Source organism: Protopterus annectens, chromosome 7.part0, assembly GCF_019279795.1.
Source record: "Protopterus annectens isolate FY-2018-M chromosome 7.part0, PAN1.0, whole genome shotgun sequence".
Classification (NCBI taxonomy): Eukaryota; Metazoa; Chordata; order Ceratodontiformes; family Protopteridae; genus Protopterus; species Protopterus annectens.
In genome coordinates, this window is record NC_056739.1 from 584,271,151 (window position 1) to 584,285,904 (window position 14,754).

General features: G+C 37.7%; 2 protein-coding genes across 2 annotated transcripts; both read right to left on the reverse strand.

Annotated features, from left to right (window-relative positions):
- Window positions 1-736: 736 nt before the first annotated feature.
- Window positions 737-4,272, reverse strand: LOC122805832 (calpain-5-like). Its single transcript, XM_044076088.1, has 4 exons — window positions 4,081-4,272; window positions 3,122-3,240; window positions 2,101-2,237; window positions 737-1,119 (listed from the first exon to the last, which is right to left on the reverse strand). The coding sequence occupies exons 1-4, from the start codon at window positions 4,254-4,256 to the stop codon at window positions 946-948; spliced, it is 606 nt and encodes a 201-aa protein (XP_043932023.1). The 5' UTR covers window positions 4,257-4,272; the 3' UTR covers window positions 737-945.
- Window positions 4,273-5,642: 1,370 nt separating this feature from the next.
- Window positions 5,643-9,335, reverse strand: LOC122806063 (calpain-5-like). The gene is made up of 3 exons (XM_044076302.1): window positions 9,292-9,335; window positions 8,301-8,490; window positions 5,643-5,813 (listed from the first exon to the last, which is right to left on the reverse strand). Exons 1-3 carry the CDS (start codon window positions 9,333-9,335, stop codon window positions 5,643-5,645), a joined length of 405 nt encoding a protein of 134 aa, XP_043932237.1.
- Between the last annotated feature and the right edge of the window lie 5,419 nt (window positions 9,336-14,754).

The window sequence follows — 14,754 nt, forward strand, 5'->3', positions numbered from 1 at the left end:
ATTCAAACCTGTTATATGTATTTTCTTCTTTTCTTCCTGCCAGATTGTGGTTGAAAAGGTTCTAGGGACCAGCCCACCTACCTTGGTTATCATATCATAATAAATAAAACACATTTTTTTGGCCAACACTTGCTATCTCCAGAGTATCCTGTACTGATTTCATAAGGATAAATACTTAAGTTCCATCTTCCAAAACATTGTAGAAACTAGCAAATATTCATAAACTTGTCTTAGTTTCTATTTCTAAAAGAAAGAGAGGAACACATATAATTTCATTTTAATAACTTTTATTTCTGCAGAATTTAATGCAAAGGTATGTTATGGCTGAAGACAAAAGTTCAGAATATATATGACTTGGAGTAGCATTTTGTGGATGTTTAAAAATGACATCCTCAGAATACTGTTATTTTATTTTTTTAACATTTGTTTACCAGGAAATCCCAACTAGTCACCAATTCCCTTTCTTTAGTGATTTTTTTTTTTTTTAGTGGTGTAGTTAGGATATTGGACTGATCGGTACAGAAGGTTGTACTAAAAATGTATTTGTGAGCTTTGCTTGTGTTACTATATTACTCTTCTCCAAGTATAGTGCAGTGAAGTGCAATCTTGGAGTTGATATATTTAAGTAGCAGGGGGTATGGGGGCAGAAGAGTAATATGTTTCTGTATGTAGTTCTGCTGCAATATAGTTGTGTTGCTGTACTGTTTTTTTTTTTCAATATTTTGAGTTTCAGTATTTTAAGCTTTAGATATTTTGGTCTCAGTATTTTGAGTTTAGGTGCAAGTCAATATTTTGAAGTGCACCCCCCAGAACACATAATATATTGTCAGCAAGAGCTTATGAAGCAGCAAACATTTTTTCTCAGTCATATATAACTGACACTTTTAATTTTCTTGAGGCCATAAGCTAATCTTTGGAAAATTGTGCTACTTTAAGCAAGTCTGATTAGAAGGCATTCAGGTTGTCGCTGGAAAATGTCTCAGTGTGCAGGAGCCATATGCCTCTGGTTTCTGGGGGACCTTGTAGCTCATACACTTTACGTTTAGCAAATGCATTCCGAGTCCCTGCTATGAGCACCGACCCAAGTAAATAGTCGTTGGGGAATGCACTTGCATATACCTAGAAAATAGAAGAAAAGTGATGTTAATTCTTATTGCTGTTTTACAATGGAATTTGACTTAATTTCACTCACATATGTGCATTTTGCACCATGGTAGGATAACAACAAGCCTCCAGTATCACTGACCAAAATGCCAAGTCATGGTGAAATTGTGGAACCAGTACTCTATACAGTTACACAACAATTTTATCATCACCAATTCAATGCTTACTGCTCAGTATTGATTTTCCAGGGTTCAACACCTTATAGATGCTATTCCACTTACTTGACACATTCCTTTCTAAAACAAACATTTTCCAATTTACTTAAAATAAATTTCACCTACCTACCACTACCATCTTTTAATTTACTAACATCTGTTTTGCCTGCTTCCATCACGATGTTTCCATATGTGGAAAAGGATAACAGATGAAGTTTTAAAAAAAAATTAGTTTTACATAACACCAACCACCCCAGCCCCCCCCCCCCACCCACCATTTGCAGGCTGTATGTTAAGGTCCTTTAAAATGAGCCTGAAACTCCCCCACTTAACTGATACCTCACACTGCTACATGAGTCAACATATCTGAGGACAGCCTGCTGTGCTGCCTTAGAATAGGGGTAGGGAATCAATGGTTGCACCTAATCCTCGGGGAAAGCAAAGAAGTCACTAAAACCCTATAGCCACAACCCAGGAGCTGTTGACAGTATAATCTACATAACGCATCATGGTGTTAAGACAAAAAGTGTGCATAAAAATACATAACAACTTTGGCCAAATACAGACCTTTGCGCATTTCATTGCTACATAGCTTAATATGTCTGCAAAACCACTTTAATGCTACATAGCTTAATATGTCTGCAAAACCACTCTAATGCATAAAAATAAACATTATCATTTGGTCAGAAGTAGATTTCCTTAATTTTAATATACTTGTCTTTTTGTAAATATATACTAATACATAAATAATAACTTTAGCATTTGATCAGAAGTAGATTACCTTGATTTTAATAGTCTTGTGTGGACGGTTTCTGTAAAATAGCGCCCTTAATTTATATTCTGGATCAACAGTGTCTTTCTTCAGCTGAGATTTAATTTTGGTGCCTTCGCATTCAATAGTGACGTACGTATCTGGTTCTGTAATAAGAAGAGAGTTATGTACTCATATCTATATGCATATTGTCATCATTTGTTTAGCACAGTTTAAGTTCAAGAAATACACATTTTTCTGCTGTACAACTGGCATTTCCTCCCAGCACCATAACCAGTATCATCAGTAGCTTTTAATGTATTCATGAATTGTTTAACATCCATATCCTATGTGCAGTTTTATCCTTTGTACCTGATAATACAAAAGGTGCTGGGGGCTGCTTGACATTCTAAGAGATCACATCTCCTTCATGTAGTTGTGTACAGAAGATGGGGGCCTGTAACATACAGTGTCTACCCCTGTCAGTAATGGACAGTCTCTTTAATCCTCACAGTGAGGAAAAAGGAGAGTATAAAGCTCGTGTCTGGGAGCTACAATTGGGTAGTCTGTGCCAGATGACATTATGGGCTGTGAATGGGTATTACCCCTTCAGATCCAACTTACTATATTTTATTATGGGCTGTAAGGCAGTGGGCATTACCACATCAGACATAACCTTACACACTGTTAATGTGTTATTGTGGTCTATAAGAGAGTGGGCGTTATGTCATCATGCTTACCTTACTCACTGTTAGTGTTTTAATTTTGGCTACTGTATGCACTGTTAATGTTTTATTGTGAGCTATAAGAAAGTGGGCATTAGGCTTACCTTAGTGTATGTTGCCCAACACTGATCACAATCCATATCATATGGGCCATTTGAGCAGACAAGGAGTATTAGTTACTCTGTGTGGTGCCCTACTCCCAGGGAAGTAATCATGTTCTTAAAGTCTGATGCATAACTAATCTCACATTACCATCATCCCTAGATTGTTTCTCATGTGGGATTCAGACACATAACTTAGAAGCCCTTTGAGCTGAAGCTACTCACCTTTGTCTAAGCCAGGAATCCATAGACTTTCAGCTTTAAGTATAGTGATAGATGTCATTCTCTGAGGAGACTCAATATTGCCATTTTCTGAGGTCTCTGGCTGGTCCAGTATTAAATTCCTATAGGTAAAACAGCTGTTAGTAACTCCTTGTGCATTAACAGCAAACAGCATTTCAGTCTGATTAAGCAGTTTTATTACTTTTTTGAGTGTGGCATATTGTACCTGCTTCCATACATGTTTAAAGATGATTTTTATTTTAGAGAAGCGGAAAGCTAAAAAGACCAAAACCTGGAGAAGAACAATTCTCGAAAATTGCTCTACCCCCCCAAAGCCCTTCACATCCCCTAAATCCAAGATTGCCATACCGCAGAGAAAAGGGTATAACTCTGAGAAGCCATCTCAGAGTTAGTATATGTAAGTCCATTCTTTTGGCCATTTAGTGTCCGTGTTTCAAACAGTTGCCTCTCTAAAGCACAGAGGTCACCTGGTTTGAATGATGTCATTCCAACAGAATCTGACAAAAAAAAGGAGGGTGCGATACTAGGATGTGATTGGTTGTGATGTATTCAAATTCCACTGACTTGAAATGTGCTTTTATCTGAGGAAGGGCTTAGTCCCGAAAGTGTTTACATTTTGTTATTTTAACTTGTGCTTTTAATAAAAGTTTTTCAGCCTGGTGGATTGACTGCTCTTTGAACATTTTACTTCTCTAAATATATTCTAAGTCCTGGCAGACCATGGTTTTCATGCAAGATGAATGTAATCCCATCCAAATGAGGCACTGCAATATGCATTTTGTCATATAGTTTGATATTTCCTAATATATTTGCTCTTATTATTTTTTCAATTTCCTGTCATCATATGGAAAGCAGGTCAACATTTCCCTCTCATAGTTATAGCAAATTTAAGAAAAAAAAATCATCTGACATAACATTGACAATGGCAGTGTAGTGGTTACCTTAGTTTAGTGTATTTGTCTGTTATGAGACGAATTGCAAACTTCCTTTTGTGATTCTTTGAAGATGTAGTTGGAATGATGACGTATCGACCTTCTGTGAGATGGGATTGTAGACAGATACTGGGACTGTCACTTTCAGTAGAACTCAGTACTGGTGGCTGTACTTCTTTATGCATACGACATTTTCGATTCACTTCTACCTGTATAACAGAAGATTAAACAAATAAGTATAACTAAAAACTCTAGCTTCTAATTAAATATAGACATAAATAATTATAAAACAAAGTGATTCAAATCTTTTTTCTTTGAGTAGAACTGATAATAAAAGGCAACTTGGACTATGATAACAGAAGATCAGACATATCAAGATCTTTATGACCATTGTTACCCCAAACCAGAGTCCACTTCACCCAAGACATAGTTTATGTGTGATGTTCTTAAAACACTAGCAAATGCTGTGGACACAATTATTTTGTTTTTGGGGGGTGTAAGTAGACAGAAGGATGCTATCGGTTCAAGTTCTGGGGATATAGTGAGAGAAGAATGGGAAATGCTACATATGAAGTAAGAAGAAAAGAGAATGCTGTAGGTACAAGTATTATGGGATGTTTGCAAGAAGGCAGGTAAATGCTGAGAGGAAAGTTTTGTGGATTTATGGAAGAAGGCAGGGGAATACCATAGGTATAGGTTTTCAGGGATCTTTGTGAGAATGCCAGGAAATGCTGCACAAGTTTTGGGATCTATGTAAGAAGGCAGGGGAAAGACTGGGTACATGTTTTGGGGATTTTTGTAAGGACAAGGAAGTGTGGGTACCTGGTTTGTGTGGTGTCTGTCAGAAGGTAGGGAAATAATACTGTGGGTTTATTTTTTGGAGAATGTGCATAAGAAGGCAGGGATGAGGAAAGATAATCTTGGAAATCTAATAACAAAAGACCGAATAATTGGAAAATACATTTTCTTGCGCAGTATGCTGAGAAGTTGGTCCCATTAGATCCTTTGTGCATTCTGTTTGTGATGCACCCTAAGAGTGTAGATTTATCAGTAGTTTCGCAAGTTTCCACTGGTATAGATGGACTCATTTTCTCATTTATAAATAATTAGGCAGGATGGATAGGGATATAACTGATTAATTTGGGGAAAGGAATATTGTATGTGAAAAAATATATATATATGGGGAGAGAAAAAGCTGGTGAAATCTTTCTCTGATACTTTATACTTTTGGAGAAATTTTTATCTGGGACTTTATACTTTTTTCTAATCTGGCTCCAGTAAACCAACTTAAAAAAGATATAGAAGGGAACGTCTAGTCATGGGTTTTAATCTTGTGGTGACCATGGTGGGGTAGGGGGATTGGTGAAGGCTGAATTTGTAATTAGCATCAGTGGTTGATATGTAAGCATTAGCAGTAGGAAATTAAGTTATATACATAAATTCCACAATACATTATTTAGACTATTTTCTGCCCCTGAACACTATTACTGTTGGGTTCTAATACATAACATAAACAGTGCATGGAAAAGCTTTTTTTTTTTTTCATTTATAAGCCAAAGGGAAGATAATATTCAGTGCAGCCTTACATTATAAACCTTAAATGCCATCAGTGAATTATTGCTTTTCTTCTTAGCTTTAGATTCCAGGCCTGATTTGGTAACCTCCTTGTTTCTGAGTATCGTCTGGTCCTCCTGCTGCAGGCAGATTACTACATCTTCTTCACCATGTATGTCAAACATGAACTGAAAAACAGTAATAAATTAGTTGATTTCAACTTGGCTCTATTTGAGCACTTGTAGTCATGGGCAAAGTACTTGCCAGCACAAACAGAAAGATGTAAGAAAATAACGTGTCAATCTGTGTTGCACATAATTAATTCTAGAGATTAAATGTACAGCCATTTAATGTGCAATGTGTGGAAATGATTTATGTGTCCAACATTCAGCCAGTGTAATGATACTAGTGTAAAGGTGGAACTCTTGTACAGCTGCTCGAGGAAGTAGATCAGGTAGGGGAAAAACAGGTACGGCACTTTGATATTCATTTTTAAGAACATTACTCCAGAGTATATATCAGACAATTACACTTTGCAACAAAGTTAGTTCCCCTGTCATCTCTGACTATGACCCAGGTGACCCAGGTTTGGATAGTAATCTTAGTGCTTTAGCGTCAGACAGGAGAACAGGAACTGACAGATGTTCTTCGTGTTTCACTGTTGCAGTCATCACACTTGGGACTGCAACAGTGAATATGCTCAAACATCTACATTTGCTGTAAGTGTACACAACTGTACTTTTTGCCAGGTCATGTATTTCAGGGAAGGAAAATGAGTTTACAGCCAGGAGCAACAGTTATTGTCGGAGACTAAGGACTTTTATTTAATACAATTTTGGTATTTATAGGACAGGTAAGCTACGACATAACAAAAAAAGAAAAAAGAAAACTCTGCAGCTGTTGGGATGGAGTTGCAACAGGATACCCTGAGCTCTGAAGCAGAATACCCCGATTCTCTGTCCACTTTCCAGTTGCTTACATAAAAATAACTTTTCAATCCGTTAGGAGTAAACTAGGTTAATGCCCAAGATAACTGAACAGATGATGGAGAACTGTGGCAGAGTATGGAAAATTATTTTAAATTGGTAACAGAAGAATGAATAGTTCAAAAACAAGTTTAGATCCTATGTGCATTCTGTTAGCGAATCACCCTGTAAGTGGCTTTATCAGTGGACTATAACTGTAATTGTCTACTGTATGCTTTCACTGTTGTTTAGCCAGGGTTCCTTTTGTATATACATATAAACCATGTATGAACTCCTTCCTTTAAATACAGTCAGTATATACCTGTTTTCATTACTTTATAGGTTGGTGATTGATATAATGTTTAAGGCTTTTATTTCACAGACACAAGGTAAAGAATTGTATTCTAACCTTTGGTCACTCTCTGGTTACTGGCTAGGAGTGTAAATTTCACAGACACAAGGTAAAGAATTGGATTCTAACCTTTGGTCACTTTCTGGTTACTGGCTAGGAGTGTAATACTTTGCAGACTGGTTTGTCTAGAATTTACCTATGAAATTATCTGATTCAGTAAAAAACAAGGCATTTCACTGAACAGAGTACTGGAGATTTCCATGTAATAAAGCAAAGGAACAATTGAATCTTAATTGCAGTCATGGGCAAAGTACATGCCAAGAAAGAATTTCTGTCAAATGACTGCCAGCCCCCCAACATTGATGGGGCACCCTATTCTGTACAGCAGGACTTAGTTACCCTGGGTGTCTATTTGTAGGGGTGCTCAGGCTGCTCATGCTAAGTCACAGCAAAGGGGGGAGAGTGGGAACTTGCCTTGTAGTCTACTTGAAGGGGGACAGAGAAAAAGGGTCAGTTATCATCTGTATCTTCTTGAAGGGGGTTCTAAGCACCTCTTTCAGGTAGGTACCATGGACAGCTACCCCCTATTCCCTGCCTTCTTGCAGCTCTGTTAACATCTCACACAGTGAAATGTTGAAGACTTTCATGAAACTACATATTCTATTCTTGGACACTAGGGGCACTCAATTTATTATCTGTGAGGTTGTAGCATGTTTTTAGAGCTGGATATGTTGTTGTTTGTCTTTCAGCTTTTCCCAGTTAGGGTTCGCCACAGTGGAACCCCAGTCCACTAATGATTGGCAGTTGGTTTTTATGGTGTCGAGTTGCCAGCCTGACACCCAACTTTCAACGAAGGCACGCCCATTCAACGCATGTCTTTCGAATGCCCACTTGACCACGGGGAGGACACGCAGACTCCACACAGAAGGCACTCCCAACCCAAGCTGAGAATTGAACGGGAGAACCTCTTGCTGTGAGGCAACAATGCCACCGCTGCGCCACCGCGTGTTATTTATAATGTCATATAACTCATTAAGGCTAGCTGTACAGAATGGGTTCTACCATCACAGTTGGGCTCGCAGTCAGTCCACAAAAATACTTTCTGCACATGAAGTGATATTTAATTTGTTATAAGTGGTTATAATTCAACACAGAGTATTTTTAAACCAATGAAAACTGTAGATGATGGACACATATAATTGTGTGCTCTTTTTCATGATTTGTTTTTACATCTCACTCAGAAGGATCATCTTATTATGGGATCTTTTTAAGGTCTTTTGTGGATATATGACAATAGTATTGCTGTTTTAGTGTGTACTGTATGAAAAATATGGGAGCAACAGAAAATTAGTACTCACCTGCGGGTTTTGTAAGAACGGGTACTGATCATCAGTGATGCCGTCACTGTTCTTTGGGAGAGTTTTGCACCAGCTAGCAAATATGCGGGCTTCCTTCCTGGTCTTTTTAAAGAGTGGAAAGGATGAATCATTGGTCTTGTGGCTTATAACTACCTCATCGAAGTAGAAGCAGAAATCTTCAAATTCTATCCTGTTAAAAAATAAAACGATAACTGCCTCAGTCTTTAAGTTGTGGTATTCCGAAGAGCTGCAAACATTTTTTTTTGTAAAATTTTCCAGTAACTAGTCAAATTTAAAATATAGCTTGTAAGCAGTGTATTTAGCATTCCTCAACCTTCATAATGCTTATTACAAATCAAAAAGTTTTTAATGTGGCATAAGATTTAACAAGGTCCTGAAGATTTTAAAACTCATAATACATGTATTTTTTCTGCATAGTTAACCGCAGTATCTCATTTCTATTTTCCTGAAATAATGCAATGGCTTGTCTTACAGTCAAGATCTGCACCACTGTTTTCTCCTGAGAAGCTGTTTGAGGTATGAGGTGCTGATACATGAATGTATTCTCCTTTCTACATCACATTTCTTATTAACTAGCATATTTGGTTACTTCCCTTTGGAAGACATTCTGTTACATTTTACCCATGTACCATTTTATTCTGCCTGTGTCCCCTTCCTTCCTTCCATCAGTTGGCGGTTTATTCCCCACTTTTTCTCCTGTCTAGAATCACTACCTTCATCCAGTGGGGATTTTTTTAAATTCATTTCTCACTCCCCAGTTGAGTCTGATGGGTGTGTTTGACAATACATGGCCTTTAATACTTTCCCAATGGTCTGTGTGCTTCTTCACACATACTCATGTCCACCTAAAAACCTGTGCACACCTTGTGAGCTGGACAGCCCATCATGGCCCCTACTCGTTTCAAACCTGTTTGAGGTAGGAGTTGTACAGAAGGGCCACAAGCACCTGTCTATTCCTTACACACCTGACCTCCGTGAGGTAACAGTTATCAGTGGGGTAACATCATCTGTCATGACCCTTACTGTGTTTCTTCTCCACCCACCCTCCTTGAGGTGGTACTTGTACAGTGGTGCCACAATGAGTCCCATTTCTTAAGATGGGCCAGCTGAAGTACAACTGCTCACATCCGTTTAGCTAGCACTTCCTGTAACCATGCTTATCAGTTGTAACCGGTTTCCCATGGCTGTAGTCTAGGTTTTATCCCGCTATGCAGTGGTACTGCCTTTATGCAGTTTTTTTTATAATGACTCCGTGTTCTTGGGGGTCTTTACATGTTTGCCTTCTCACCTGTAATTCTTGTAGTACCTTTCAGTACCATGTGAGGTGTTTGCCACATGGATACAACTAATTTTAGCTGTCTTTGATTAGCTACCTAAAGCTGCACATAAAAATTAAAGTCATTCATGTAGTGAAAACCACTCTGCACACACACACACACACACACACACACACACACACACACACACACACACACACACACACACACACACACACACACACACACACAAATACTTTTACAAAGTGTGAATCTCATCTTACCAGATTTCATCTCTGTCTAACGTGGCCAGCCCCATTTGTTTCTTCTGAAACTTACTCATATTTCTGCACTGTTGAGACCTAAGGAAAAATGTCAGTATTCTGTTGTTAATACAAAGTATAGAGTTGCGCTTCAGAAACATGCTGTGACTGTGTTGACTAAAATATGCAGTATTAGTGTAGTTAAATACAGTATAATCTAAATTAATTGAATCCCAGAGGAGCACAAGGAATATCCACATTATTTCATGTCTACTCGCTAAGATATTTTTCGTCTCCCTGTTGAAATGTCAGTACTTGAAATGCCAAGTTGACAAGAAGGGAAGAAAAGACAGAAACTATAGGAGAACTGTAATTCTCGAAGATTGTGCCTTTCCTTTAAAATTGTTTTCTTTAAAAGGGCAAGCTCTGCCTCCCCCACACCTAGAACTTACATATACCAATTTCACTCAGACGAATGGGAATATTCTGAGAAATGGCCATCTCATACTTCCTCTATGTAACTCGATTCTTTCAGCCATTCAGTATCCTTGTTTTGGGAATTGCTCTAGCAAGTCCCAACATTTCAGATGATTACTATTTTTTTCATTTATTATGTTTGACTTTTATAGCCTATATCAAAGTGAAATGGAACATACCACCTCTTGGTTTATTAACAGCCTTTTGAATTTAAATGTGTACTCTAAGGAAGGCAAAATATAAACTTCTTTCAATTTATCTACTTTATGCACTTATAGAATAACTGTTTTATTTCAGCATCTATGTGAATTATTTAATTGAGGTGTTTTAGTGAATTGTTTTAGTATGTGGAATTTCACATCATGTTTTTGCTGTTTCTTCTGTTTTCCAGTTTACATCTGCCATCTCTTTAATCAGCCTGCTTATTGCACATTTTTTCTTCTAAGTGATGCATATTCCTTGCAACTTTAATTTGGAAGATTGACACTATGTGTGCAGATATATGGTCTGAGGCTATCACAGAAATAAAACTGTGGAAGTCACACTAATTGTAAGAAGCATTGCTTACCATTTACCCCATGACCCCTTCCACTGTAATGGCCCCCAGGGGTTATGTAGCTTGATCATACAGACTTCTTCTTCAGCATTGATCCAGGAAGACAGGGCCTTTTCAATCCGTAACGTCCGTATATCAGTGATACGGTAAGCATTCCCCTTCACTAGGCCAATTGTTGTTTCTCTTTTTCTGTTGTCAGGCTGGAAATGAATGGGAACAAAGTGATCAGAAGACTTAAAACTGTAATTAAAATGCTTATCATAAAATACTGTCATATGAAAATCTCCACCATACCACCCCAAAGTAAGATCCACTTTCGTTTTCCTTCACCCATCTCCCTGCAGTTTAATATTTTTTTAGATTCCCAATGCATGAGTGCTCTGCACCACATGGTGGGCATGTGCATAAATCCAAGATACATAATAAAACCAAGAAAGGTTTGACTTTTGTTTACTTTCTGTTGGCTCGGAGTGTGACAGAATGCATGCTGACTGCATAGCCACAGCTTCCTCTCCTGAGGGCAGATGTGGGGGATTGGAAAAGGAAAGAAAAGATGACATTCCAGTTTCTGTTGAATGATTCATAATGTCTTGTGCATAAAAACTTGGTAATAACAAGGAAATATCAGTTGGAGAACCTAACCAATTGTCACAGATAGGAATGCCGTGTGTAGTCCATCTTGGATACAACTGAATCTTATCTGCTAAGGAACATTCAGACCTGAAAAATAAACATGCTGTTGTCCATGCACCCCATAGCATGGAGGGATAAAGCCCTGGATGGAACAGGGGAGGAGGATGGGCATGAGAAGAATATGGCTCGACCTTCCTTGGGGGAGGGAGATGGGCTGACCACCGCATGGGCTTATCCAGGTGGTGCTCTGGGTGATGTAATAATAATAATAAAAGACAAAAATAATGGAGCTAATAAGAATAATATGACCCAAAGAAGCAAAGACCCAGGTCCTCTAAAGAGTGCATCATCCCATACCAGCAAGTAATGGGAAGAGGAAAAACAACATTTCTGAGAAATGCAGTCTACACTGAATCAATGTTATTGCCTAACATTCACATGTACATTTCACCAGTTGTGAAATTTCTGTTTATGCCTGACAAGTATGTATTTGCAATAGAGGTGTTGCTGGCTCAACTAGCACCCTGTGTTGTTTGTATGAACTTGCATCCCACCCCCTCAGCTCTTAAAACAAAGAGGAAAAAAAAAGGGCCACTCCTAGTATGGTATACTAGTGACTCAACGCACTATCCCATTTCTGGACCCTGCTGCAGACCCTCTTCAGATTTAAAAAATAAAATAAATAAAGGGTGTATGATTGGATACCTGGGGCTCATTCAGTGCAGAAGCCAATCAGGTCCCATTTCTGCTTTTTACCTCAGCCCACTTTTTTTTTCTCACATTTTAGTTTAAAAAAAAAAACTTTTTGTTGCTCTTAAAGTGTAGCAAACTGCTACAGTCTACAACTTTCACAGTGTGATACAGAATTAACTTTTTAAAAAAATATATGTATTTTTTTTTGTTTTAAACTGTTGCATTTGCTACAGTTTAGACCACACTCAGATTCAGGTTTTAATTAAAAAAAAAAGAGGGAGAGAAAATAAATCTTTCAATAGTTTTTGACTGTAACAAACTGCTTGCTGCAAATTTGGCAAGCAGTTCTAGTTTATACCCTGAGGAGCGCTATAGTGCCCTTTCTTTTGTTTAAAGAAAGAAATCACTTTTTACCATGCATGGAGTGCTACAGCACCCAGGTTAAAAAGAAAGAAAGAAATCAATCAATCAATTTATATTCTGCACGGAGTTCTACAGCACTCTGGTTTGAAAAAGAAACCTTTTTTTGTTTTAAACTGTGGCAAACCCTGTATTGTCTAAACTGTAGCAACGTTTCTACAGCTTAAACCACACTACAGCGCTCAGGTTTGACCGCAAATGCAATGCCAGATTTTAAAAGCTGGCATTGGACTAAAGAGCCCTGAGGATGGTTTGGATTGCCTATTGTGCCCCATTCACCCCACCCTGTTAATACTACTGATTTGAAGTATAGAAGAGGTTTAATGGAGACATACTTTGATGAAACATGAGATCAAGGCTTTCTTGGAGAATGTCATCTGTAAGCGTTGAAACATTTTCCTTCTCCTCTCAGCGTCTTCCTCGAGGTCTTCACCCAGGATCACGGTTTCTGAGACATTGCCAGTGAAATCCTCCAAAATATCTGCTAAGCTGCGAGCATGTATGAATTCATAGCACCCATGAAGTCTTAATAAAAAAATACAAAAAAGAGATTACTTGTAAATACAAACAGCATAAAGCATGTCTTTGTTTCACAGCAGAAGTAGCACAGTCTACTGGAAATGAATGTGAACAAAGTAATCATGGTCTGATAAGGTTACAACTGCAACCTTGATCTAGTCGCAGAAAGAGTTTGTTTCAATTATGGCTGAGTTTCAATGTCATCTGACTACATGGTAGCTGCATGCATCAGTAATATTATTAACTTGCTTGTCTTCTGCCCTTTCTGTAAAAAGATAAACATCTATATCTTTTGTCTGAGGAACACAAATGTATCATTAGGTCTTGGATCTTTCTCATGATGCTGTACCACATAAACAGAGAATGCCAGGGGCAGAAACTTGCACAAAAAGCACAAGTGTATGGATCCTTATTGGAGCAGCTGCCTCCTGCACCCCACTTTTCATGTCATCCATTTGGATTTTGAAATGGGAGAGCATTCGCTGAGGGCTGGCCAGGCTAGAGAAGGACTGAGGTGTAGCTGAGTATCCCACAGAAGAAATAATTAAACTGTCCGCAGAGCTGCAGGTAGGATGGCTGTCACTGCAGAATCATTCATGTATTTAGTAACTGATATAGCCCTGACCTGCAAAGATATTTTTGTTCAGTCATGCAGTTAGCAATTGGAGGCTGAAGGGGAAAATGATTATGTGGGAGACTAGACATTTATATATGCTTGCCTACTAAGATTAAGGGTATGAGCTTCAGTTTCTATTTTCCAACAATGTAACTGATCAAAAATACCTTTGTTAATCATGTTATATAACAATTATTTTTTCTGCCTAGATCACTGCAGTTGATCTAGGTTGTACCTAGAACCCCATTTGGTAAATACAAGCAAATAAATAAATATGCAAAACACAAAGGGTATTTATACCGAATATGACACTAGGTTATAGTTTGGATTTTTTGGAAAGGGCAGCATCAGAGGTTCGTAATAAAAGCTACACTACAGTTAAACCAATCCTTTTTGATGGTTTATAACTTTACCACATTTGGGTTATACTGTTAAGATGTTGGGTAGATTTCATTGTGGCTCTGTTGGTGTTATATACATTGATATCTGCTTTGGATGTGACAGTTTTTATATTGGCATGACCACCAGGTGTCTCAGATATAGAATTAAAGAACATGTATATGCCGTTAAAATGTCTGACAACAATATTGCTTTATTCAAACATGCCACAGTATGCAGCAAATATAAAAAGTTTAATTTTGCTGTACTAGAACAAGTTCATTTTGATAAAGAGGAGGTGATTTTAAAAACCAGGTAGAGAAGAAAGAAGTAGAATGGCAACTAAAGTTAAAAGCAGATTCTCTACCTGATTTAAATGAACACATTAATATCATGTGCTTCCTAAGAGAGAGGAAACTAAAAGGACACATATCAGTTAATACTTAGTAATTGTTATTTAGTTGGTTAAATCAGTTAATACTTAAAAATTGTTTAATTGGTTAACCGTTTAATTGTTTGATTGGTGGAATAAAGTTATTTGTTGTTTTTTTAATTACTGGTGTATAAAGGAAGCTGTTTTAGAATTACATTTGTTCTGATGAAGTTTTAAACATTTTGTGGT